At 46.0% G+C, this 27,926-nt stretch overlaps 1 protein-coding gene across 3 annotated transcripts; it reads right to left on the minus strand.

The window, feature by feature from the left end:
* Positions 1-5,582: 5,582 nt before the first annotated feature.
* On the minus strand, positions 5,583-27,907 carry CEPT1 (choline/ethanolamine phosphotransferase 1). Of its 3 annotated transcripts, XM_019623168.2 has the most exons (10): positions 27,732-27,907; positions 26,563-26,965; positions 23,986-24,133; positions 22,952-23,093; positions 18,861-18,956; positions 12,401-12,485; positions 8,849-8,980; positions 7,883-8,041; positions 7,102-7,227; positions 5,583-6,386 (listed from the first exon to the last, which is right to left on the minus strand). In XM_019623168.2, exons 2-10 carry the CDS (start codon positions 26,956-26,958, stop codon positions 6,267-6,269), a joined length of 1,404 nt encoding a protein of 467 aa, XP_019478713.1. In that variant the 5' UTR covers positions 26,959-26,965; positions 27,732-27,907; the 3' UTR covers positions 5,583-6,266. The 3 variants fall into 3 exon arrangements, with proteins under 3 accessions (XP_019478713.1, XP_010722322.1, XP_010722321.1); XM_010724020.3 differs by lacking the exon at positions 18,861-18,956 and having other exon boundaries at positions 27,732-27,905; XM_010724019.3 differs by lacking the exons at positions 12,401-12,485; positions 18,861-18,956 and adding an exon at positions 18,025-18,109 and having other exon boundaries at positions 27,732-27,904.
* Positions 27,908-27,926: the final 19 nt, after the last annotated feature.

Consider the following 27,926-nt stretch of genomic DNA (forward strand, 5'->3'; position numbering starts at 1 on the left):
GAGGGAGAAGGGGAAAAAATGCCCCGTTCCCAGTGAGGGATGCAGCTCTGTGCTGGGGATGCTCAGGGCAGTAAGTGGGACCCCAGCACCCATTTACCCTCAGTGCATTTCTCTGTTCCTATTAGCAGTCAGAAACCACCTGGGCTCATTTTGTCACTTAGGCAGACAGGCAATAGCAGCACAAATATTTGGACACGGATCTCCCCAGCCTGCTGTGCCCTGCCCAGGGTACACAGGGACAGACCTGCAGCAGATGGAAGGCAGAACCCAAGCTGTTGTGGTCCTGCTGTGTCACCTTCTTGGCTGCTTGCACTCTCACTGTCTCCCACTTTCTTCCTTGTTGGTTGGGTACAAAGCACAAAAATGGAACAGGAACAAATATGTGGGTAATCTGAGTTCACTTTGGGGGGAAGTGGTGTTGGGTGGAGGATCCCCACAACCCCATTTCACCCGGACCCCCCTTGGATGTGGCCTTCTGTAACCCAGTGTGTGCCATCCATCCCCATGCACCACCTTTCAGTTCCATCCACGAGCTGCAAGCACAGATGTCACAGCTCTGGCACTGTTTGCTGACCACAAACCACCTTTCTGTGCCTACAGCATACTTCCAGCAGAAGATAACAGAATACCAGCAGCAGAAGAAGCACCGAAGGGACTCCTGAGAGCAGCCTGAAGGGACGGCACCCAGCAGGGCTGTGTGTTCCATCTGTGCCCACCCAAGGGCAGAGCTCTCCGGATTCTGCCTGAGACTCATGGAAAGCACCAAGCACCGGTTTCTGCCCTTTCCCTTTTCCCTCAGGGCACCGTTGCACTGGAAAATAGTTTTGCACAGAGCTCCCAAGCAGGCTGGGGTGTCTCCTCCCACCTGGCTGGGACAGGAGCATGCATGGCTCAGTGCTCAGCCCCACACTGAGCTGCATCCTGGGGAACCCCTGCACTGTGTGCTGATGGATGGAAGTGGAGGGCAGCTGCAGGACCGGTCATTGCTCAAGGAAAAAATGGACCACTGATGAGCAGGAAACATTGTTAATTTCTAAGTAAGACAAACATAGGTTTGGCAAATAGGTAGCATCCTATGGCCTAGGTTTCTGAGGATTCTGGTATCTGTCGTCTTTGTTGGTACTGCGTGGAACCACTTCAGCTGCTTGGGGAAATGAACCATCAGGTTACTTATTCACACCATAAGCAAACCTGAAGGTCACAGGGCTCTGATCTGCAGCAGAGAGAGCAGCGTGGAGGAGGAGGAAGTGCTGGTTAACTCTCATAGCAAAACGTGGCAAACCCACTGCTGGGTTTGATGCCAACTTCTGCTATATCACTGTGGTTCATCTCAGTGCTGCCACTGAAGCGTGATGCCTGCAGCAGACTTTAAATACTCTTAAAATACCCTTAATGCTCTCCCCTTTTCTAATGCATCTGCACAGGAAGCAAGGGCTGCTGCACAGACTCAGGGCTGCCTGGTTCATCACTGGCACTGGGCCTTCCCCCGGGAGAGAAGGGATGAGCAGGGAGAGATGCTTGCTTTTCCCAGCAGGAGGAGTGGAGAAAGGCAGAACCCTGTCCTCCTCTCCAAGGCTGCGTGGCCAAACTGTCCCATCTCGGTCATCGCAATATCTCTTCATATAACTTCCTTCCTCCTACATCCCCCGTGGTGGCACTGAGCTGCTGAAGGCTCCATGAGACATTTTATAGCAGCACTGCCTAATGAGCCACATGCAGGTGTTTGGGACAGTGACAGAACCGAGCCAGAAGCAAAGGGCATTTGTTGAGGAGTAGCTGTGGGTGCAGCCCTGCACAGATAGAAGCAGCAGAAGTGCTTTTTAACAGAGAAGGGAAGAGCAGTGATGTGTCCAGCCATGGTGGAATAAGGATGGTGACTTTTTGCTCCACTTCTGAGAACTGTTTGTCAGGGGCATAAAGGGGTTTGGCACTGTAGGTGTCTCTTCTTTGCCTCCACGGGTCCCAAATCGTGGGTAGTGAGATAGTTACAAACAGCCTATGGGAAATTAAAGGTTAAAGAGTAGTGAACTTTATCTGTGTTTTTGGTTGGTTGTTTTTTTTTTTTCCTATTCAAAAATTTTTCATCTCCCACCACAAAAGGGGAAGCGGAAATGGAAGGCGTTAATAACCAACTATTATCCTTTCTGCAAAAACCACTCTCCCGCTTTTCCTTCTCATTTGTTGTCGTTTGGAGAAGTCATTGACCTGCAGAGCTGCGTAACATCTCAGGGAGGAGAAAGGGAAGTGGTCCCTGCTTTGGTGGCAGCTCTTAATGAAGCATCACTACTCGCCTGAAGGTCTGGAAGCTGCAGCTGCTTCACTTCTGCCTGAGAAACACCCAATGGAAATGGCTGCTGAAAAGAGAAAGGAGTTGTGCAATAACAGATCCTTTCCTCTAGAAAGGTGTCATTCCAATGCATTTTATGACAGGCTACATGTGCTATGATTCAATGAAAGAGGAAGGAAAAAAGCCCAGGGCCACAGTCTGCCCCCAGGCCCCTAAATCCTGACCCCCACCTCTTCTCCTGCCTCTTTTCCCCTTGGGTTATGCTCTGACTTCCTCACCGCTCAGCCCTCATTTCCTACGCCTTCATGACTGGTGATATTTCTGATCTGAGAGCATTAAGGGCTTCTTGATTTGGGTTGGCCCAACATTGAAAATCAGCTCGACTGATTGAACTACTTACTCACCTGGGCAGCACAATCCAGCAACAGCTTTAACACCCTGCCCTGTAACACCCAGAGGCTGCACATCCCTGGGGTCCAGCAAGAGCAGCGAAGAAAGCAGATACAGTGCTGAAAAGCAGGGCAGGTTCTGAAGAAAATCCCCTCCTTTCTTTGAACTGCCTCCAGAGCAGCTGCTTGCAGCCATGCTCAGCTCACATTGCAGCCAACCAGCAAAACTCGGTGCATTTTTAAATCCTTCTTCCTGCTCAAGGCCTGTCTCACACTTGCTCTAAGTCTGCAACAGTAAATAAAGCAATGCCAGGAAACGTTGCCCTGAACTGGAAAGTGCTCATTTCTTCTGATAAGTTGTGAGCACAGCTGCCAGCAATGCAGAGTGGTACAGACAACCACCAGGCACGGGCTCTGTGCTTTCGGTTCTGCTGCACAGCTGCCCTGTGTGGAAGATAAGGTTTGCGTTACAGCGTGTGTCACACCAGCAGCAAATAGCCCTGTGCATATTTAACCTACCGGAGTCAGCACAGCCACCAGGGCTGAGTGCTTCCAGATAAGTGCAGAACAACAACGCAGCTCCTATCAGCACGCTGCTCTGCCGCCTCTGACCTCAGAACATTGCTGTGGCCTTCGTCCCCTGAGGATTAAACCTCTCCATAACTCCATCCCCAAATGAAAGCAGGCACAGAGAGGCACTGAGTGAATGCAGGGTAGGAAGGAAACAAACATGACACAAAACTGATGCTCGGATGAAGCAGAAACAGAGCCCAAGCTGTCTCAACACATCCTCTTCCCACACTAAGCCCTTGCTGAAGGCAGGGAACCCCTCCATCAGCCCTTACAGCATGCAGCAGTCCAGCACCAACTCACATTCTCAGCTTCCCTCGATGGTTTTACAGGAAACCTCATTACGTGCTCTGAAGGATGTGAGGTCCATGCAGTGCTGCAGGAAGCAGAGAGGCTGCTGTTGCAAAAGCTTTTCCCTCTACAGCATCTTCTGCATGCAACAGAGTGGAAAAGGAGTGTCACAAGATTGGGGCGAGTGTGCAAATGCTGCTCCTCCTCCACCTCCTCCAGCAACTTTAGGCCTACAAGCATGTCTGAGACAACCTGTGATCACAACCAACAGGACTGCAATGCGCAGTGCCAAAGTTCAGGTGTTCCATTGTTTGTCACAGGCATTTATACAACCCCTACGCCCACAGCAGTGCTCTGCATGGCTGGGGTTACAAGCAGTAATGTTTCTTTATGAACAGGATGCTGTCCTCTGCTAACACTGAAACCTGACCTGCACGGACATGGGAAGGGATCCCTGAGGTCACCCCAGCTTTTGGTTGACGAAAAGCTCAGGAAAAGGTATCACAGCACATTTCCCATTGCAACAGGCGTTAGACTCCCTCCTGACAGCTTGTTTGGACCTGGACAGCCCCTTAAAGACTTCAGTTCCTCACCATATCAGTCACGAGCATCAGCGATAAGTTATTCAAAGCAGCTTAATCTCAAACCCCTAAAAAGCAAGAGAACAACTGCCCCTGTTTGCCCCACTGGGCACTCACACTCCAGGCAGGGACTCCCCAAGTGCTGAGTTCTGCACCCACCCCCATCTGATGGAAGGAATCCCGCAGTGGGAAGACTCAGCAGCTTCCAGCACTGCCGGTCCTGCAGGCTCTTCTCCACCACCCGAAGAGCAGCAACGAGAGGCTGGGCTTACCCAGGTAGAACCTTCATCCAGATGAAGGCTATCTACATCTCAGTTATCTGGAACTGTGACAGCTGCTGCCCTGAAGGCTGCGTGACCAAACTCCACCGCAGTTGCTGGGTGAGCAGCACCACGCAAGGAAGGATGCAAACCTCTTCCAACCAAGGAAAAGCCGAGACTGCACTTTCTGCACCTGGACGTGCTGCCATGGAGAAGTCAGCATCTCACTCCCACCGCCTGCAATGCCCCAAGCAGGAGCCAGCCCCACTTCTTCCCTCCTTAAGGGAAACATCTGATTGAACGAGAGCTCTTCTCCCCCTGCGTTCTCTCTCCAGCCCCAGCATCCTGCCTCTCCCCAAGGACAACTTGGAAACTTCACCTCTGTTCACGATAAACTGATGCTGGGTCTCTCCTAGGAGATGGAAGAAGGGTTTTTGGGTGAGGGAGGAACTGAATTCTCTCCCCCTTTCCTGTGAGTTTTCCACTCACTGGGTTGTCACAGGAAATACACATTTCCACTTCCCACAGCCAAGCGGGGCTTTGATTTAGTGTCCTACTCTCACTTACTTTTAATGAGCCACATCCACTTCTTTCAGAAAAGAAACAGTTCTCAAGTACTGCTGTGCTCTGGCTTCCCACCAGACAATTCTCCATCACCGTTAGCAAGACACCTCACGGGCAGGTCTGGGCTTTCAGTCTCCAGGCTCCAAGCACATCCCAACAGCTCCCAGAAAAGCAGAGCAGATCCTGGTCTGCACAGCAAACCTGGGCCCTTTGTTCAGGATCCAAAATTCACCTTAGTGCCACAGCGAGGCACACACCGCAGCGCTTCACTTCTGTCCATTCCAATCCCTCGTTAAATCCAGCAGCCTCCACACTTGAACCGGTATTAAAAACAGAATGAAGAAGAACAACTTACCACATTACGTAGCACAGAAAAGTCTTGGAGACCCCAGAATGACATCACTGTACAGCCAGAGCATTAGAAAACTGCTTTTTAAAAGGCAGGATGGCTGCTTCTTAGGATTAAGTACTTCAATCCAACAGGACAGAGCGACACACACATCTGAAGACAACTGCTGCTCTCAGAATTCTTCTTTATTAAGAGCAGAAAGGAAATTTTGCTTAAGTTCCATACATAAAAAAGTAAACAGTAAAATCTTCTTTTTAAAGTTTTTCCCACTGAAGAAAATTGAGAAATAAGTTGTCTTTTAGATCATGTTTATTTAAAAAAATAAAATTAATTGACAAAGATACCACACTATTTTGCATGCTGGTCATCCCTTCCTCCTGCAGAACCCTGCTCTGTATTCTCCAGCCAAGAAACCACTTCTATCAGCAATGCTTCAGCAAATGAACCGCATCAGCCTGGACTCAAACCTCAACAGCTGCTTCAGCCACACAAGTTAGTGAGATATCTGCTGTTACCAGCTCAGGTCTTTAGTAAATGAATTTCAAGTGGACACTAAACAAGTATTTCACTAAGAGATGATGAAATATTAAAATTAAAAGCAAGTCGTATTGCAGCTGTAATTATACTACATTAGAAACTTCGGTTGTTGGGGATCCATTCACCATACATAGATTATTCTGTAATCAAAGTAATTACAAAGAGAGCATTGCTCTCTGCATGCTTTCCTGGGCTCGGAACCAACAGAGTTGACTACATGTAGAGCTGACTAAGGGTGTACTTGGAATTCACTCTCTCAGGCAGGAGACTAGTTAAGGAGTGTTACTGATAACAAAGAATAAGAGTTATACAACATTGATGACGATAAGTTATTTTGTTCTTTTCTGCTTTTTGCCTTAGTCTCCGACACGTCTTGCCATCCGTTCATGTAGAAAACCAACTCTTTTCCCGTTTTCCTCTATGGTGGCTCCCCGTTTATTAATGGTGATTAGAATGAGTGGAAGAGGACTTGATTCGGAACACGTGGATGTGCAGGTGGGCAGCAATCTGGTTGCATACACTCACACAGTATCGAAGCAAATCAAAGAGAGAAAAGATCTGCCAAAAGAGAAGTTACACATTAGATCTACGCTTCCGTGACGTCAGTATGACACGATCCGTATGCTTTAGAAAAAAATAACCATTGGGCTCTTCTCAAGAGGAAGATCTCAAACTCTGCAGGAGCAAACACTCTCTGTAGGCAGTTTCTAAAAATGCTGAACTGCCTTCAGCTTTGTAGCACAGAAAATGCAAACTACAGAGTCCAAGAAAGGAAAGATTCCATCAGCTACACAAATCCTGTGAAATTCTCCTCTCAGCTCCAAACAGTAATAAGCCATCAACTTTATTAGAAGGTTAACACTGACAGATAATGGCTGACTGCTTGAAAAATGCAGATGAGTTTAATGCTAAGACTTTTCCTAATGTGTTCTACCAGTAACTATGGGTATACTTGTCATCACAAGATGAAAGCAGAGCCATGCTACTCCTGCACCACAAATGACACGTTCCCTTCCTGATAAGGCATCATCACGGATCTTCAAAACACTCAAAGCTCTGAAGATCTGCTGCACTGCTTTACAACCACATGAACTACGCACCAAGCAAAACCTCTTCACCTCAGTTTGCATAAAGGCCTGCTTAAAAATTAACTCAGTCAAGTGGGTGCCACCATCCTAAGGTGAGTCAGCTAGGTTCAACCAAAGCCAACAGCATGGAGGGAAAGAGCACCAGGTGTTTGCAATGGTAACTGACAAGGTGAGCCCATACTTACCAGGGCAATCCAGAGTACAATATACTCATCAATAAAGCTGTTAAAATACTGGTCCAGAAATAATAGAGCTGGGCCTATGAAAGCTGTATCGTGCAGGTGCATTTCACTTTTGGTCATGTGTGCAACCTGCAGGTAAAAACAAAGGAAGTTGGAGACATTAACACACTCCAGCAGTGACAGTGATTCACACAAAGCCAAAAAAGCTGCAATTAAAGCCACGTTACATACAGTGCATCAGGTGCCTGGTGACAGCAGCAGTGCTGGTGTGCCACAGAACTGAGACAGCGTGGGGCAGCACTTGCTTAATCAGTTCCCTGCTACAACCCAGTAAGTGATTCTCACTACTATTTCTCTCCAACCGCTTAACTTAAACTCGAGCACTTGGCCCAAACTCCCACAGCTCTGTCAGCTTATCTCCTCCCCCAGCAAACTTTCCTCTCCTGCACACACACACACATCAGGAGAGGGTTTCAGCCAGCTCTTCTCCAGTCCTTCTCATTGCAAAGACGTGAATGAACAGCTGCAAAGGGAGGAGAGACAGAATCCAGGGATGGCAAGCTGTACTGGCTCTGTGTAACTCTGGCATCAGCATGATGTTCATTGCTGCAGTTCTAAGTGGAAAAAAAAACCTCATGTTCCATCCCCTGCACCTCCAAACTACTGAAGTGTGTTTATCACTTTGCTACACAAAACAGATGCAAGTCAGCTGATGGAATAACTAGAGAACTTGAGGAGCTACAAGAAGTCTTACTGCAATAACTGGAAGCTCTGGTGTACTTACCACGAGTTTGTTTGTTATCTTAGCAGATACAAAACCGAAAGTAAGTATATACAAGCAGGGGTGCTTTTCAAACAGCTGCACAGCAGATTTCTTGTAGATCATTGCAGCGAGCGCGATTACTGACCCAATATGAAGAAAAGGTGAAAGGACACTGGTTCCCTGCAGTGAGATAAAGTTAAAGCATTAAATTGACAAAGTGTGCACACCGTAAAATAATCTCAGCAAGCCAAACACTCACGTGGCGCGCAGACATGTGGTTTTTAAACTAAGAACACATGAAAAGCAAGTGTCTGTACACCAGCAATAACAGGAACAAGATGTGGTGAAACTCCAGCGAGCACCAGCTGAGCGTGTGGTCAAACCTCCCCTGTGCTGAACAACAAGAGCAAGAACTGCACAGTGCTGGCACTCATCACCCAGGCTGGGGCTGATGCTGGCTTGAAGCACTGGGAGAGGTTTCCCTCTGCGAAGCTTAAAAGGCAATAGAACAGCCTTCTAAGCAGCAAGCCATTGTTAATCTGGCACAGAGCTGCCTTTTGAAAAGCTCCCTGGGCTTCGCAAGTGATATTGCCCACTGTAGCAGAAGATACCTGTACAGAAATCTGTACTTTTTAACTGGTAATATAAATATTACTCAGAATGAGCAAAGCCATACTGATCTCCTTGACCAGTTTCCTTCTGAATGGATTTCTGCACTGGATGCCGTGGACTTTTTGGAAATACGTATTTCTATTACCTGTTTGCTTTCAAATTGATCACATAAAACATCAAAGCACCACAGCCTTCTTAAACACAGGCATTTAAAACCTTTGACTTCTCAAGCTATTCTTACACAGCCTATGTTAACTTCTTCCCCCCCACGTCAAAGAACTGAATGGAAAATAGCACCACAATACTTCCTTTATGTGAAATGAAAACCAAGGTCATGGCTGGAAAGGAACTAAAATGAGCAAAGCCAGTACTCACTGCTATAGTGGATCCGTTTTTGCCAACTCCACCTGTGAAGATTACACCAAAGTAGTTTGTACAGGAAAATATGGTTCCTGCGACAGTACAGAGAGCTGGGAATATTTTCACCTGAATATTCAGTATTGGGATCTTCAATGGAAAAGAGAAAAGAAGTTAAAGATGCACAAGCACACTAGCCATGTTTAATGCTTCTGGTGCACTCAAACAATCCACTTTCCAATGCTCCATTTGCTGCATCCCCCCCACTACTTAATTTTTGTTGTTATTTCTGGGGTTTGTTGTTTTGTTTTGTTACAAAGCACATCAGAGAGGTGTGTGTTCTCCCAGTCGTGCTTCCATCAAGCTTCCCATCAAGTGGGACTCATCTTCAGTTACCTGGAAAGAACTGCCAAAAGCCAACAAGCAGGTCAAAACTGAAACCCACTGGTTACATCACCCAGTTAGCAAATGGGAAGATGGAGGCATCTGTAATCTCTTCTGAAATCGGTTGCAAGATGCACAGCTGCAACCCACCGTCACTTTGGGCAAAGCAAGAGGCACTGGGGGTGATTAAATAAAGCCCTGTAAGAAGCTGGGTGCTGCCTTACAGGCAGGGCAAGGGAAGCAAACAGATCACACAAGTCATCTCAGAGTCGAGCAAGCCTGGGAGCACAAGCAGGTGGGTGCTAAGTGGAAAAAGTGAGCACTGAAAAGCAGTTATTTTCTTCACTTAATGACAGTGTTTTGAGCGGAACAGGAGGAACTAGAAATGAAGACAGTTCAAATAAACCACAGCAAATACATTATGGAAGCAGGTTCTGAGACAGAGCTGCACAACAACGCCTTCCAACTCGATCTGTACCACTGAAACCTTCCCAGGCTCTTTGCTGAGCAACTGCAGCATTCAACCAAAGTAACACTTGGCCCCCAGCAGCAAGGAGCCCAGCCACACACAGAAGCCCAAAACAGGTCAGGTTGTTTCTATTTTTCAGCTGCACTCAGTGAAGCTTTTAGCAGATAGGGATCACTAATTTTTCTGCTGTGTTAAACACGTTGTTCTGCTTAACAGCTTAATCTCTTGATCTTCTCAGGGCTGCATGTGTTAACTCCTTGCTGGTTCATCCTCTGAAAGATGGTAAAGAAAGAATGAGTAGCAAACAAAAGGCAGCTTGCCACAGATCAGAGTGCTAATTGCAATCGTCCATTAATGTCAGGAGGCACAGAACCTGGGAAGGTCTCACCTCTGGCTAAGGAAGGTGCTGCCATGCTGGATGTGCTTTTCTGCCAAGAGGAGGAAAGCAATGGTGTGCCTCCTATGGGAATCAAGAGATTAAAGCTGAAGTTTCCCAAAGAAAAGGGGATTTTGCTGGGGGAAAAAAGCGTCTTTAAAGTGACCGATTCAAAGAGAAAGGCCACGCAGCACAGAGAGCTGCTCTGCAGCAGGGCACGTCCTGACTAAGCAAACACACCAAGGTCTGGCTGGGAAAAGCAAACACGTTAATAAAAACAAGTGGCAACAGGCAAAGAGCGGATTAAAGAATGTTTGCTGGGGAATGAATTCAAGCAAATGGTTCAACAGCAGATGAACCTCAGGCCTGGAGACCCACACCGTGGATTCTTCCAGATGCCATCACGGTTCTGTAAGTTGTAAAAGCAGATCTGGGAAGCAGACAGGTGTGGGCAGCAGCCAACGGGACCCACGCGACCTGAGTTTGCTCACTTTACTCACAGTTTTGCAGATCTCTGCTCCAGAGCTGAGACCCACTGAGACAACAGCAGCTGTCAGGCAGCACCTGGACACCCTGAAGGAGCCCCACACTGACACAGCACCCACAGCTCACAGAGCAAAGCCAATGAAAGCAACAACTGACCAAACACACAACTCTGCGTTCAGCAAATGGGGATTGTTTTGCTCGTCACATCTTAGCATCAGAAAGTGGAATGTTTGAGCACGCGACCACACATTTTATTCCATTTATTTCCCCTCCCCAAGAAACAAATCCCGATACCACGCCACCAATTTTGCTGTCATAGGCAACATTAAATAGGGGTGGTTTCCTTATGTGCTATATTTTGCTCTGCAAACAGCAAGCAGTGTTTATCTCTGTAAATAACAGCAATCCCACAAGGAGAAAAAGGAAAACTCCTAATTGCCATGGGAAGCCTGAAGGTATTTTACTCTCTGGGGAGATTCCTCCATAATTCGAGTGCTGGACTTCAAAATAGCATTGGGAATTTGTTCCACCACACAGCACTTCTCACAAACGTCGTGATTTTGCTGGGAAAAAACACCTTAATAACCCAAACTACACCCTGCCCCAAACCACGCCACAGGTTCTGTGGCAGAAATTGTTATTTTTCTGCTTTCCTTTTGAAAAATAGAGAGAAGGAAACAGAATAAATTGGGAAAACCCAAGTGGGAAGCTAAGCAATAGCTGCATGGATGCCGGTGGCAGTAATTGCTTTGGAGAAGTCTGGCACCAGAAGCACGACCTGCAGCCTCATGGCTTTTGTAGAGAGGAGTTCTGTCCCTGCTGATGCTCTTCATGCACTTTGCAGCATCATTCGTGATTTCTGGGGGTGTTTCAGCTCAAACCAAAAGCACAGATGGAGGCAACCAAGGTTAGCTCCTCATGCCAGACATTCTCTCCAACATTAGAGGGTTCATTTCTCTGGTTTTAGGAAGCAGATTAGGAAAAAAAAAAAAATAAAATCAGTGATTTAGGGTGATGTGATTCAGTATTTTTGACCATCTCTTGGTTTTATGGCAAATCAAGATTCCCTTATCCACCTTCAGAACGATGCTGTGAGCACACAGACATAATCAATACCCAGGAAGGAAAACATTCCAGGAAATTGATCCTTTGCAAGTTACTTCTAGGCATCTGTTTTTGTTTAATCCATACGTGTGCATATTTACATACATTCAAAGGCCCAGTGTGGCTCCACGAACGCTGCTCCAATAGAACACACAGCACGTGAGTGACACTGCCTTGCAGCAGCAGCTCGGCTGCCCTCTGAGCCAGGCAGCCCTGGGAAGCCCACAGGACCCACCTGCAGCCAGGCTCAGTCTGAATGATCTCTTTTTAAAGATGACCAATTTGGTTTGTGCTCTGTTGCCATCACCTAAGCAGGAGCTGAGCACGCTCAGGCCAAATTATCTACTGATGGTCCCCAGCTGATCTCCAAAGCTCTCCTCCATACCATCAGTCCAATTCAGTACTCTCCTGCTCCTGATCTAGCTTGTGGCATGACATGCATTCAAGTTTTGGCCAGCTCACTCAAAAGAAACTGGGCTTCAGCGAAGGTGCATTTAAGTATGGGAAACATTTGGTAGCTTCCTACCTGCAAAATACGACAAAATACAAAATAAAGGAAAATAAAGGTGTTTTTTTTTTTTTTTAACTAACTCTGGTAAAACCAGAGCATACAATTATTGCCATTTCACTGCTAATAGTGAGGAAACAGGAAGAAACAAAAACCTTTCCCTCACAAAGGAAGGCTGCAGGCAGGTGGTTCTTCCAGGTGTCTGAGATTATTAATAAAGGATAAAGATAAGAACAAAATTACCAGAGATTGCCAAAAAGGTGGTCCTCCAATCACTGCCAGTAAATGCATGATTATTATGAAGATTTGCACTTCAGTCACATCAATTCTGATTAAGCACAAAAAGCCAAAAAGAAAAGCAGAATTACTCAAAGCAATTTCAAGTCAATTATCTGCAAGCTCAGCAGCTGCCCTCTATCATGCACAGTGTAAAGAACTTCCAGGTCCTGGGGAAAACAGAAGAGGCGTCAACACCTTAAAAAGCAAAATATATTTTAGTTTTACTGTTAGAAGTGAAAGCCATGCTGTTTTACACTTGTTTAATTTCACAATAAAACCCATTTCGCAATAAAAATCCATTTTTAGCCCTTAATTTTGCTCTAGCTGACCACTGCCAGTGCAGAAGTACTCAGTTTTAACCTTGCCCATAAAACCCAACAGATGGTAATATCTGAAAGACACTTTTAGCCACTATGATATCTTGTACTGTATTATTTCCCCAATGAACGTTCTCTCTGAAAAGCATCACGCTTGAAAACAGACCACAAATCCCTGAAGAGGATGTAAATATAAAGGTACAGATGCTGCAGCTCACACAGTGCAGCATCCAGCAGTGAGAGCTGCAGCAGGGCAGGAAGGCAAAGCTTACAGAAAAGCCCGAGTTTAAGGCTTTGTTTTAAAAAAATCATAAAACAGAAAGTCTGAGCAAGAAGGGAAAGCAAAGCCATGCGAAGCAGCTCCAGAAATAGGAGTCAAAGATGGAAGCAAAATGCAAAGAGGACCCCGGTGTGTGATATGGAGCCATGCAGTGCCACCTCCTACTCGGATTCTGGATCACAAATAATCCTTTGGGCCAACTTCAAACAGTTATGGCACATATTTGCTCTCATCAGACAGCTCTACCTCACTCCACAGCCCCCAAAACTCCACTAAGAACAGCACTGGGCAGCTGGGAAGGGTTCAGCAACCGCCTAGAAGCCTCCTGGGTTAAGAACTCCTCTCTGGTTTGCAATAAGTTTAACTGCAGAACAAATGAGTTTTGACTTCAGTGCTGCAGAAAGGCACCAAGAGGCTCCTTAGGACAGAAGACAAGATGTAAGACCCACTGATGACAAATTAAAAGCTTAAGCCACCACGAAAATAAAGGGTATTTTCTTAGTGTTAAGGGTGAAAATGTCAGGGAACGTCGTGCCGAAAGGGATCCTCCTGTCACCATCACTACAGCCACTGTCAGATGACATTTTACAGGACACTGCGTCAATGCAGCATATGCCTGATGCTGGAATTACCCAGTGGTGTTTTGGTTTGTTTTCCAGGCTCCTACAGCCAGATGGCTGCTGCTCAGGAGTCAAAGAATGCAGGAATCCAAACTGGCAACTCCTTGAAGCCAGAAACAGGGAACAACCCTGGGAAGCAGAAGCTGGGTAAAATGGAAAGGAGCCACACTGTTCCTCTATTCATTTAACTAGAGCTGATGCTGTGTTTGCAGTTGTTTTAAATGCAGGCTGCTTCTACGAGCCACACTCATCCCAGCATCTCCAAAGAGCAGCTCCTCGCTGCCCAAACACAGCAGCTCAGCCTCTTCCTCCATAGTGCCACAGCACCAACCAGATCAGGAAACTGCCTCCAAGTGACCCAAACAAGAAAAGGAAAGGGAAAGAAAGGTTCCTATCCCAGCTTACAGCATATCAGCTTTCCTTCTGCATACTTTGCAACCTTGTGAGTGATGCAAGCACAGCACAGAGGGCAGCAGAAGGTCTGTGCTGCCTCTCAGCAGCAGAGCAACACTGTGCTGAGTTGAACAAGGAGGGAGTAAAAGCATGGCAACAGGCTCTGACTTCTGAATGCAGGGCAAGCAGACTGCTACCAGCAGCCAGAAAAGCTGTAAACAGCCCTTAAAACACATCACAGTAATAAAAAAAAATTGCAAGGAGAATGCCTTGCAAGTTGGAAAAACTAAAGCAATAATGGTTTTGTCAATAAAGCTACTGAGAAAAGGTAACAGCCTGCTTTGGTGGTTATGAAGTTGGTTATTGAAGTTATTTACAGAGCAGGTGGATACACAGCTCCTGCCTAAATATTCCAGAAATAGAGCTTTCCCTTTGAGACAAAATTCTTTCGCACACTGAGGTGCCTCTTCCTATAAGGTTAGGAAGATAGAACACTGCATAAGAGAAAAATATTTTTGCTTGAATGGAAAAGGAGAGTTGGCACCTGCACAAGGAGAGAGAAAGTGGCATTTGGCAATGAGAGCAGGAGAAGCCCTGGGCTGTGCAGTGCCTGGTGGTATCACAGCAGCACAGCCTGGTATGTACAGACCTGCAGGAAACCATTTCAAAGCAAGAAGGGAACGAGCCAGTTCAAAGCCTGATACTATTTTCTCCTTGTGTTTGTATGTTTAAATGCTCTGGTGGACATCCTAAGAAAAACAGATGGGGAGAATTAGCAGCAGAAGTCCTGCAGCTCGAGTACAGGGGTTCCTTACAGCCTCTTTGCTGAGATATTTTCAGCAATCACTTGGGGCCACACTTCCCCTAACCTGACAGTCTTCTGCCTGCTGTTTCCTGATAAATTGAGTCACGTCAGCATTGCCCAAACAGTTTGTGTCGCTCAGCTGATGCGGAGATGTATGGCACAACACGTAGCTGCTCCCCAGAACCTATGGAACAAAGAGGGAACAGTTCCCTGAGACATGCCCCCACTACAATAGAGGGATGTAGAGTCACTGCAAAGTTCCTCAACAGACACAAAGCAGTTTAGCTCCAAAGATTACCTTGTCAAATAAATCAAGGACTGTTTCATCTCCTTCAAAACAAACAGAGGACCCCAAATTAAGTTTCTTAAACTCACCAGGGACAGGCAAAGAACAAAGAGCAGACAGAAGCAAAGCTACAAAGAACCCAGACCTGGTTTAACCACCTCAGAATGCCTCAACAGAGCCTTTAATTGCAAGGCTGGGAAAAAACACTGAAAGTCACTGATAGCTGGCTGTGCTAAGAAAGAGCAACAAATAGGAGCTCTGCAAAATAGAGGACAGCAAGCAGGGACTGGGTCAAACAACACCAACAGCTGCATGCTCCCGGTGAGAGCTCAATAATCGTTAACAGAGAATACCTGAGGGCTTTAGAACACAAAGCCAGAAAGTGTGGAAGCTGAGAGTTTAAAAGGTGCTTTTCACACCGTGCTGCAGGTGTTCCTGACCCGTGTGGCAGCAGCAATCCTGCAGATGCTGAAGGTGCTCACCAGGTCCTGCAGCAGGAGTGCACACACTGCAACACACTGCACCTGCTCACCTGCCCTGCCTCGCCACACCGACCTCAGCTTTACCACCTCTCCTTTCTGCCAGAAGAGCAGATGATCAGGAACAAAACTATTTTAACACTTTCTATAGAAGGGCTGAGTATTTTCCAGATGTTTACCTTCAGCTCCCTCATCACAGCTCCTGTAGATGCAGTGCATGCAGCACTAAGCAGCACTGCTAGCACCTGGTTACAGCTCCTGTTGCTGGGCTATGAGAAACAGCAAAGAGAGAGTGAAACATTGCAACAAGTCCCTTGTCATCATCAGTCACTGCAGGATGACAGTGCAGAGCTGCAGCTCCTCAAGTCCTGCACACTGACCCTTCACAACACAGTCAGCCTGGTAAACTCTATTATTTAACTTGAATCCTAAAGTCTGAGGGTTTTTTACTGACTAAAAACCTGCTGATCTTCTAAATAACCTCTCCATAAGCTAGAAGTGTAAGCAAACCCCATTAGCAATTTTTAGCATTTTTTTTTCCCCCTCTGTAATGCCTCTGTAAAAACCTTTCTGCCAGCACATGCAACTGCAAGGCATGGCTATGGTGCAGGAACCCACACAGCCCATACTGTGCCTCTTTGGCACCAGCTCCAGGACAGGGCTATGATTATCCCTTCTCATCAAAATTGACTGCCACCTGAAACAGCTATCGGATGGATGAAACAGCATGAATAGCAATTTCCTGTAGCTTATCCATTTCAGAGACAGAGCAACGCTGGAATGAAGTCTATACCATCGATCTCCAACTGCAAAATAAGTGTGATGCTGTCTGCGTGCCAGGCAAATCACCTGGAAGCAGCAGCAGCATCTTCACTTATTAGTTAAGACTAAAAATACAGATGCCAGAAGGCATCCAAATGCAGGAATTTAAGATGATTAAGGCTGTTCTGGAATTTGGCCTGCCTAAAATAAGTGCATGTGGGGGTAACTGTCACAGATAAACACTCCACATTTTGCTGCTGGAGGATGAGAAGCAGAACTCACACCCACTGCACACAGCAGTGCCACCAAGCAGCATTTGTGATGCATGGCAAAGCATCCTTCCCAAGGGTGGGGTCATTGGTAGAGCCTAGACAAATCTCCATTAGTTCCTCCCCAGCTGTGCAAAGGGACAGAACTCTTCCCTCCCCCTTGCACCCATCCTAATCTGTTCACTTTCCTTGCAGAACTGAAGTTGATTCCTCTCACACAGCCCCCACACCAAGCAGCTGCTTCTGAAGTTTCTGGGCCTTCCAGTACTGCAGCAGGGTAAAAATCTTGATTGAATTCTTCCTTCCAGCCATTACCTGCTGTTGCCATTTCCCAAAACTAAGTATTTCCGAAAGCATTTCCAGCCTCCCACAGACTGACAGCCAAGTGTTTAAGAGGGGGACCAGCTGAGCCTTCACAGCTCACCCACCTGGCACTGCTGCACACACCTGGCTGCTGACACCACTGGATTTAAAGCAGAGCCCATGCCTAGCCGTATGCTGAAAGCAGAGACTGAGCTGAAACACTGCATAGAAAAGACAAAAAAGACCAGTATAATGCTCATCAGCACAGCTTTAAGTAAGGACATGCAAGTCTGTGAAATATAGGAGATTTTCATTTTAGTCTGTTGCAGTTCTGAGAAGGCTGAAGGACCATCCTTATGTCCTCTAAGAATTCAAGGAAAACTCCTGGCAAATAATCGAGGAGAAACAAGAAATCTCAGAAATCCCAACTCACGTCCTACTGGTGGCATCTTATCACAGGGAGCTGAACACCATGGTACGACAAAAAAGCTGAAATAAGAAAGAAAAGTCCTTCCAGAAGGGTGGCAAAGCAACAGAAAGCGCTCTGAGAATCCAGACAGGCAGAAAGTGAAGTCACTCATGAAACTACAAGCACAGTTAAGAGACAGGAAGATGAGGGTGAAGCCGTACAGCTCAGAGAGGCATTCCTAAGCAGTAACCAGCAGCTCTGTGCTAACACACAGCATACAGCTCCCCCAATGAGCTCAATTCTTATCTTTTTTTTTTTTCCTGGTGAGATGGTATGTAAAGAAATACCTCTTTACAGCTTCTTACAGCACATTGACAGAGCTGCTCCCACAGCATGTGACAAAACAAGCAATGCTCACAGCAAACTGTTCCTCTTCAGGGCAGCCTTGCTTTGTTCCCAAGCAAAAACAAGATGCTTTCAGAGAAAAACAATGTTATTAGATTGGATTTTTACTGCTTCCTTAGCAAACATTTTCTCCTGCTCTTAAAAAGCACGTGTGAAATACCCTCAGAAAGATGCATTTCCTATCCCAGTTACTCTGTGCATGACAAAGGTGCTGGGAGGCTCAGTCCATGCCACCACTGCTGGGAGCATTAAGGCTTTACCGTGTAGTTCCAGAACGTGGGCCCCAGGGTTCCTGTGAGGAGCTGCATGACTACTGTACAGAGCACCGACTCTGTAACATCAAATCTACGTGCGAGGGAAAGAAACATTTCAAAACATTTATTTATTTTTTTTTTAAGCACTTCGGTTTCAGTGAACCCATCAGAACAGATTTGCATTGGAGGTGTATAATAAAACTGCTATGCCATGTTAGGAGAGCGGCCACTGAGAACACAAGGGGTGAGAGGGAGGGCTTTAGCAACCACGAAAAGTGACAGTATTAATGAATTTAAAGTGCTGTCACCCAGATGGGATTTACACACAGACATGATACAATTCAATGTTCTACTCAACACGCGATGCAGTGTCATTGTTGGATAAGGAGGAATTAAACTCCTTGCTCCAGGTCACAACAATTAACAACAACCCAAGACTTCCCATCTCCCCATCCCATTCTCAAGCCCACACAGGATGAAATACTTCAATGTTAACAGGTTCTTCTTCGGGCAGAGCTTCACAAAGTCCATTTAGAACAGCAACAACTGCCGTGTCCCGCGGTCAGGGAGGGAGCAGAGCAGCACAGCTCACTGACTGAGCACAACGTGCTTTGCAGTCCCATGCCCCAACTTCCATCTGATACCCATTTTCTGCTCACCATCACAGTCAGTGACTAAGGAGATCTAAAATTCTTGTTTTAGCAAACATAGGAAGAGAAAGTTGCACACATGACTTTGGTTACACTTTCCTTTTCTTCCTACATTACTCAGTATTTGTAATTTATACATGGTTTTTTTTTTCTAAACATTACCCAGGAAAGGTCAACAAAGAGGCCACCGACCTTGGCATGTGCTTAACTCTGCTCAGATGCTGGCAGCAAGGAGGCTTTTGTGTGCTGGCCACTCTGCTAGGTTCCCTCATCAAGCTGGAAAGAGCCCTGAGCCAATTAATGTACAACTGATTAGTCATACATTAAGAATACACACTCGTCAGTGCTAATTTATTGAGCACACTGAATGTGCAGTTTTTGGATGGCTCTGTTTGATGAAACAACTCATCAGGCTTTACAAGTATCACCCTGAATCAAGTTTCAGTTTAGAAACAGCCGCAGTCAATTCTTGTCCAGAACGGTGAACGAAAAGGATTTCAAAGTTAAGAGATTTCCTGAGGAGAAGTGAACCAACCAAGAACAGGAAACAGACACTTGCACTGCAATCATGTCAGTCAGCACTGACACAGCCCTTCTGCTGTGCACAGCCATGGGGGGAAGATCTGTACCCCCCTCCTCTCCATCCAGAATTCCCTGTGACAGCCCCAGGCAGCACAAGGCAGGCAGGAGCAGCACTCCTGTCCCATCAGAACATGGAACTGATGAGGCTGGGAAACTCAGGGGGCTGTGTTTATTACTTAGAATTCTGCATAGCAGCACTCTGCTCTGAGAAGTGATTCCATCTGTCGTATCAAGTGTGCAGTGGGATTACTCAGGCTGAGCTACAACCTACAGATCTGATCATGAGACAAAAGTGTGTTTTCTTCAGGGAAGCACTGCAGCAAGAAAAGAATGTTCATCATCACAACACAGAAGAAAAAGGCTGTGAGACACACACTGGAATTCAAATGCTTCGTTTTAAGGGATATTACAGAGTTCAGTCTCAGCCAATTCCAATCTACCATTTTCACTTGAGTGTAACAAAATATAAAACACTTACCAGAGAGGGAGGCTTCATTCTGGCTGGTTTCTGAAATACAGCCCCAGTTACTGCTCTCTCCTTTCTACCTCAGCAGTCGTACAGCAGGAGGGCTCAGAAGGAACCAACTGGAACTTCTTGAACTGTTCCTTCCTCTCAGCATTTACTGATATGCCATCATAAAGCATCCTTACAAACTCATTTCCATCGTCTGTATAGACACACAACTAATTTCTACCAGTGCCAACTTTCCATCTTTCAGTTCAGCAGGGTTAGGGTAAACCCAGTGAATAACTCACAGGGGAAGTGATGGAAATCATGATGCAGCAACATCCTCGTGTCTCTGGGTGGACTCCAGTGACCTCAGCACTACCCATCAAGCTCAGCACTGCTGAGTGTGAAGGACTCCCTTCTGCTCTGTGCCACTGTCTGTGCTGCACCAGCATCTCTGCTGTGGTTCGTGTCCCTTAGAACAGCACCTGAGTGCCAATGCAGAACCCAACACTGCTCCAGCAGTGACTAAGAGCTCCAGCTTCACTTCTAACCACCCTGGATTTGAGACAGCTCCTGCACAGTCAGGCTGCCTGCACACTGACCTCGCAAAGTTAAATGCAGTACTGAGTCTGCAGAAACATCTCCTAACATTTCCTAAAACCAGAGTAATGAGCAGCAGTACAGAATCCAAGCAGAATGAGTCTGGGTCTAGAACCAGAGCTAGTAACCACCACAGCACAGCTAACAGCAGGCAAACTCCGTTCAGGTTTTGTGCCCCATACCACTGAATGCCCTCAATTTCTGCAGGATGGTCCCAGGACAGCAGACCTGCTTCCACACAGTCATGTGGAAGTCCAGGTGGATGTAACAGCTTGATTTCTGTGACACAAGAGATGCAGCTTTCCAAACCAGAGATGCCCCAGTTATGGCACAGCTGCACTCACCCAGCACTGAGCCTGAAGCAGAGCACATCTGCATTGTGGCACAGCTATTCCACAGCCCAGAGAAAACAGGACAGGAAAACAAAGCAACTATTTGCACTGCTAGAATATCACCTTATCCTGCAATTCCAAACCACCCTTGTGCTCCTTCAGCAGTGCAGCACATCCCCGCTGCCCCACGAGCCCATTCCCAGAGCAGATGCTCGCTTCTGAACAAAGCCTCCACAAAATACACCCCGTGCTGCTCCCTGCTGCCCCTGCACTGTCGCTACAATGACTTGTACTGCAACAAACCCAACCTGGAGAGGGATCCAGCTTCCTCACCGTGGATGCTTTACACAGCACTGACCTCTAGCGACTGAGCCACTGAACCAAACTGCTCTGAGAAGAGCCATCAGCTGCCAAGTTCTAACGAAAATGTTCATATTAAATATAAAGATGGAGACAGATCACCAGAAGCACACTGTCTCAACAAGCCTGGAGTGTCCAGCCTGGCTCTGATGTTGATGAGGGGAGAAAGAACCAAAGCAGCTGGTGTGCTCAGTAATTCAGTTTTTGGTCTCTACCTGCAATAAATACTCTGTAGCAGTTTAACAGAAGCAATCTAATTTTCTCCTCCTTCAGGGCAAACACAGCTTGCTGATAAAGTCCATCTGCAGAGCAGCAAAGTTGATTACAGGCTTAACTGTTCAAACTTGAACTGTGTTTAAGGAGAAAAGTATTAATCTGTCTTTAGCAGCCTGTTGCTGCTTTGAGCCACTCACAGTTTGCCTACTGAACTGATCTCTGTAATTAAATACAGTTGCACCTGAGGATACACAGACAGGAGCAGAACACTGCACGCTAAAACCTCTTCTGCCCATTTCACCAGCTGTCTGATTCCACCACTCAGGAGCAAGAATAACAAAGCCCACGTGTGCCTGCAGATCTGAAGAGGCAGATGCAACACTGACTTGCATTCAGCCTTACATTTGGAGAAATGGAAGATTCAGAAAATAGCAATTTCTAACAGTGAGAATCAGTTCACAGAATAAGTAGGCTCAGCTTTTTTGTCATAGAAACAAACGTCAGCTTGTGGCAGCCTGTTAACCTTACGACACAGGCAAACGAAGAAACAGATGTGTTTACAACACAACGTAGGCTGCTATCTGAATTGCCTTCTCTAGAGTAGCTACATACTGATGGATCGAGTTTTCATAACGTCAGGCCATGGAGAACAACAGCATCTGCTGCAGCATGAAGCTCCTCAAAGCTAAAACCAAAGTTGCAGTGAACACCAGGAGTAACTCACACATCTGCTCAGAGCACAGAGACATGCCAGGTAGCTTTGACACCTACATCTGCAAAGTCAAGCACATGCCAAGGTTTTTTTTGCTCTCTGACTGATAAGAGGAAATCTGCCATTATCAGCATCCCACAGTGCTCACAGGGAGCTACAAACACTCAGTACTGAGAGCTTCAGTACAATGTGACAAAAAAAACCCTAAAACCAGCCCAGGTTATGAGCCAGGTGTCTCATTATACTCTGCCCTTAAGAACTGGGACAGAGCAGAGGTCCATAACCACTGCCTTAGCACTGAGTACCTACAGGTGAGTAACAACTGATCATAAATAAACAGCACACATTGTAGCATTGCTTCAAAATCCCATACAAACTATGGGTGAATTCCAGATGTTTCCAGATGCAAATTCATTCTGCAGCTTATTTGAAATGTATTTTAGATTGCAACATCACACGTCCCATGTGAAGGCTAACAAATCCCACCACTCAATCAGCCCTTGGGACCCTCACACACAAGCAGATGCAGCTTTATGTGCTGGTTTTCAAAGCATCACATTTTGTGTCATTACTGACAGAACAATAATCTACAGTCACATAGATTCAGAAATTCCAGATGCAGTCACAACATCAATTAATACACTGCCTTTAAGAGTTATGCTGCATAGTAAGGGCGCAGTAAAGTACATCACCAGAAGTCAAGTAACACAAGAGAGGTGGTTAAGGCAGATTACCACCACCTGACAAAGCTTTAACATCTCAGAGGTGAAGCCTCATGTGTGTGTTCTCCCCCTTATTTATTTACATTTAAATCAAGTCACAAGCTCCTAGTGTGACAAGGGCTGTTTTACCACTCCTAGGACAAGCTAAACAACATTCACTACTAACTGGGGATCCAACAGCTACCACAAGCTCTAAGCACATAGATACAAATCTAAGCAACCTACTACTACTCCAATGACAAGAGCTGCAATCACAAGGAGGGATGAGACAGGAAAGCCATCAAACTTTATTTCCAGCCCATACTTACATGCCAAAGCGCAGCGTCCCAGAGACGTACGTCTGCCAGTGCGCGCAGTAAAACATGAATGTTCCAGCAAAACAACAAAAGAACATCCAGTCAGGGTTCGTCCCCAGCTGCACAGCAATACAAGTTCCCAAAACCACAAAGACTGCAGAAGAAAATCAGTCACAGAGTAAAAATATAAAGTGTGTGTAAAGATCCTTACCAGCAGCAAATCTAACAAAGGACCCAGACAGGAGAGCGAAAGGTACCCTCGTGGGCTTTGTTTTATAGGCATTTATAAGAGAGAAACATTTCCATTAAAGAAAAAAAAAAAAGAGGGTATTACAATTCCTATCAGTTAACAGAAGTTCTCAGCATTAAGGTTTTGTCTCCTCCATTTTTACTGAACTTAGCAGGATTAGAGACCAGCAGATCTGAGCCATTTAAGCCTGAGAACAGAATTCCAGGCTTTCCTCACATAACCAAGGTTTGCTGAACATTTTTCCCCTTAAGCTTCATTATATCACCAAGAAAACCCAAGCTATGACATTCAAAATGCATAAGGCATCTCTGCATTATTTCATTATTATTTTAATGCAAGACTTTGACAGAAGCATTCATACAAATACAAAGTATAAGAGCTTCACAATTTAAACAACTAAGAGCAATTGATCATCTCCTTTAGTGAGGGTGAACTTCAGGCTGGCTCAGGGAACTCCACCTACTTGGCAGGGAGGTGACCTGACCAACACTACCCAAACTCAGCCTTCCACTGCCCAGGCTCCAAACGTGCCCTGTAATTGTTCTGTACAAATTAGAGCTAAGTTAATATAGGAGAGCACTTCCTTTTCAGAACTAACACTGAGAAAGCATACATAGAACTGCTGGACTTAGTGATGTGCTTGAGAAGACATTCAGCTGATCAACACGACTGTCTGTGGAAAGAAAACTAAACAATCCACAAATCAGTAAAGGAACTTCTCCTATATTCCAGATTTCATCCTTGAAATGCTAACTTAATCCTCATACTTCAATTAAAAAAAAAGAAAAGACAATACCTGTGGAAAGTGAATCACAGCCATGATCAAAAAGTTCTCCCAGAGGAGTGCTGCTGTTTGTCCTCCTTGCTTGCTTCCCATCTATAGCATCCAGAGACTGGTAGATGAAAAGGCCACAAGCACAAGCAATGTATGCCCAGGGAGGTGCCTAAGGAAGAAATTGTCAGAGAGGGTAAAAGGTGTTTTAAACTGTAAGGATGTCATTTATTTTTAGAGAGTTTTTTTTTTTATTTTTTATTTTTTAGAGATCTTTAGACCATCTGAAACTCACTTTATAGCTTTGCGTTTTCACACACTTCCTTACCTAGAGGTCTATCAAGGCACATGTATGGATCTTTCAGTAGCTTGGAGGGCCAGACAGAGGGAGTCAGGGAATGTGAAACAGCACCTAATTGTTTGCTTTGTTACTAAGCTTAATTGGTGCCGTGCACTTTCTAAGCAGGAAGCTGTATCTGAAAAAAATACAGCACACAGCACATGCAAAGCAGGACAGTTACACCCTTTCTAGCTTCTATTTCCTGTAGGGGAATTTGTAAGCTGGCTGAGCAATGTTGGAACTTGAGCACCTTCCCAACCCCCAAAATGTGGAACTGCCTCCCAAACACTGAGCTCACCTTCGCCTTACTCCTGTGTTCAGACCTTTGGTTGAACTACACTTCCTGAGATCTGCAAAGCTTCAGGGCTCTGCAGCACAGCATACTGCCATATTTTTATTATTTTTACTACTGTATAATAGCAGCTTTGCCAAATCTATGCTAACAACCCTTAGTATTCAGATTCTGTATAGCAATTTGTACGCCTATAGAAATACAGAAGATACCAAACCGCCTGGCTTCCTCTGGCCAACACAGCCTTGACTCATTTGTAGCACATCCAGCCTTCTCTCCTCCTCTTGCATTGTTCTAAAGATGCCACCTGCTCTGCTTTTAGCCATGTCTCTATTCAAACTACTTGCATTTTCTCTTAGCTACCAGCATATCCTATGACTCCTCCAGTTGACAAAAGGTGTAGCCAACTTGCTTTCAAAAAGAGCAGAACTAAGACAGAGCTGCAAGGAAGAGCCAATTTACACCTCAAAGCAATGCTGCTTTCAGAAGAAAACTGTGTTTCTAGAACCCCAAAGTCCCATTTTCACCCCAGACAGCTGCCTGACACTTCAAAGCAGAATCTTGCAGCTCCACCACGGAGCTGGCATCCCACTGCAGGGCTGCATTGCCAGACAGCAACGAGATCAGGCTGAGCACCAGAAAGCAGCAGAAAGCCCCTTTTCAGCTGAAGCGAGAAGACAAACCCACTAAGCACAAAATAACTCTCAAACTGTTAAACGTGTAACAACTGTAACGCAGCCAACCACAGCTGTATGATTCCATAGCTTGCTTAGCATGAACTTCAGAAGTTTAATTACTAAGCACAATACAACTGTGCTCTAAATGAAGCTCAGGTTCAGTGCCTTGTACTGTTATCAAAGCAAGCAGCAAATTACAGTCACATAGCAATGCTGCTGTCTGAGCCAGGAAGGAGCTGGGGGTGCATCAACCTACACAGGTTTTATAGAGTTCACAAAGCCAGTAACTTGAAGCTCCTGATAAAGACTTCTGCATCCTTGAAACTAGAAGTTACAAGAAGGTGAGACCTGAGAACAGGTCATGAGCATTTAGTATACTCAGCACAAAGGATACAGCTCCTGGCTCTTACCCAGCCTTCTCACATCACAGGCTGCTCAAGTGACATGCTGCTCCACGTGACTATTTTGTGTCCTCACAGCACATAACTCATTGTGTCTGCAATCCTCATCTGAGCTACTCCATAACGCAGTCTGCCAGGACCACAGAGGATACAGAAGGACACTCCCTGAATTCAGCACAGAGGGGTTAGTTACATTAGCCGTGGAGGAAGCAGCCAGCTCTGATCTCCTGAGACCGTTTTGCCAGTGCTCATCCCTGGTTTGATCTAATATTGCTCCCTGTTTTGCAACTCTAGCTGGGTTTGCAGCGCTCAATTAACCGCCAATCAAATCACCCTGCTCTTCTTGTTGTGTAGTAATTCCAACTCAGATAGCTGAAGTGACTAACCCAGTCACAAACAGGGAAAGCAAACAGGAAAACAGGACAAAAGCTACACAAGCAAGGCATGTAAATTTTTTAGTTGCCTGCACATGAATCATAGAATGGTTTGGGTTGGAAGGGACCTTTAAGATCATCTAGTTGCAAACCCTTGCTGTAGGCAGGAATACTTCCCTCTAGACCAGAATGAACTCAAGCATATCCTTGAGGGGCTGCAGCTTCATGCAGCAGGTCCATCACAGCTGCTGCCCCAACAACTACTTTGGTACTGGACTCCATTTCACACAACACATAATGGCCTACAGGAACCCTTCCATCAGCCCGCAGCAGAACACACGCTCCCCAAAAGCTCCAGTGCTCTTCTTCCTGCATGCAAGCACCAGCATCACAACCATTTGTATGAAAACTGTGGGCTACTTGTGGAGAGAGAACTCCCCATAAACACAGCAGGGAACAGTGCCAACTGCTACCAGATCACAGCAACTACACAGGCTGTCAGAGGCCCAGAACTTACCTGCTCTGTAGCTGTTGGGCAGTAGTATACTAATAGCAGGGTTGTAAATATATTTATTAACAGTCCAATGATGGTGATCAGATTTGGGGCAATCCAGGCTGGAACTCTTCCAACTAACCATTCCCAGTAACCTTGCATTAGAGGTTCAAGCAGCGACCGTCCAGCACTCTGATATTTGTGTTCTTCTAACCGTTTCAGCTGATGCTTTGACAAGGGAGGTGTAGGCAACTGAACTAGTTTGCTTAGCACACAGGCAGCAGCAGGACCGTGGGCACAGCCTGCAGGGGATTCCAGGTGCGACTCCCCGCATCGCCTCTTGAGGTTCCGATGCCCGCTCATGGATTGGGTGGCCTCAGAGTTTTTATTTGGCAGGTAACAGCTGTTACGGAGAATCATTAAGATCCTGCAACATAAAGGGTTGAGATAAACTGAAGGCGAAGGCTGCAGACAGGTTTGAAATATCAGGAGTTTTTAATGCTCCACAGAGCATCTCATTTTGCTAGCAGCAAACCAAGATGACCGTATAAGAGTTTTCCCTTAGAAAAGAAGAATATTTGGAGAACTGTTGAGGGAAGACAGGAAAGAAGTTTCTCAATGCAGTTATAAAGTAGCAAGTTGTACTGTTTACCTTTCTTGCTGCCTACAGAAGCAAGTATCCTGCAGCCACCTGCCTAAATTTCATCAGCAGCAGAAGCTTACAGCTGCCTGGTTACAGACTAAGGCACAGTCAGGTCCCTCACAGCTCCCCAGGGCAGCACACATAACCCACGTTCCCAGCTCAGATTATCAAACGATGGCAATACAAATAAAGAGAAAGTTCAGCAGCTTTGAAGCAGCTTCGCCTCTTTTGTGAGGAATAACAAACCCTTTAAGGAGGAATAAGCACTTTTTTCCCCCAGTTTTCCTTAAGTGTAACCCAATCCAGCTGAAAACTCATTGCTTTTTTCAACTCCTAAGTAAGAAATATGCAGAGCTCCAGCTATCAAAGAGAGCTGCAATGAGAAGACACGGGGCCAGGAGCAGCATCTCCAGCACGAGGAGCTTTGTGGTATCCCAGCTCTCCAACAACACGTAACCCTCCGTACAGACTAACAGAGAGGTGGTGGAGACCAAAAAGGAAAGTCTGCTTTTTAAATGAGGGTCAGCCTATGTAAATAAACAGAACTAACCGTTAAGCAAGAACCAGCTGTAAATCAAAGGTCAACTGCAGTGTAAGACGAGCACACGGCAACTTCCAGCCCCGCTCCAGTTAATTAAGGCAATTTCTGACAGCACGGAGCTCCGCGAGTGGGAAGAAGGGCGCAGCGGGGAGCAGAGCGCGGCTCCGCAGGGAGGCGGCAGCGGAGGCACAGCGGCTCACGGCG

This window comes from Meleagris gallopavo, chromosome 28, assembly GCF_000146605.3.
Source record: "Meleagris gallopavo isolate NT-WF06-2002-E0010 breed Aviagen turkey brand Nicholas breeding stock chromosome 28, Turkey_5.1, whole genome shotgun sequence".
Classification (NCBI taxonomy): Eukaryota; Metazoa; Chordata; class Aves; order Galliformes; family Phasianidae; genus Meleagris; species Meleagris gallopavo.

Bases quoted from the DNA above. Each gene is read 5' to 3' on its own strand.
- CEPT1 (XM_019623168.2), bottom strand. From the start codon at position 26,958: ATGATTCTCCGTAACAGCTGTTACCTGCCAAATAAAAACTCTGAGGCC. The intron at 8,981-12,400 runs GTAATTTTGTTC...TTTCCATTGAAG, and splicing joins CACCTTTTTGGCAATCTCTG to ATCCCAATACTGAATATTCA. The intron at 7,228-7,882 runs GTAAGTACACCA...TTTTACCTGCAG, and splicing joins AGATAACAAACAAACTCGTG to GTTGCACACATGACCAAAAG.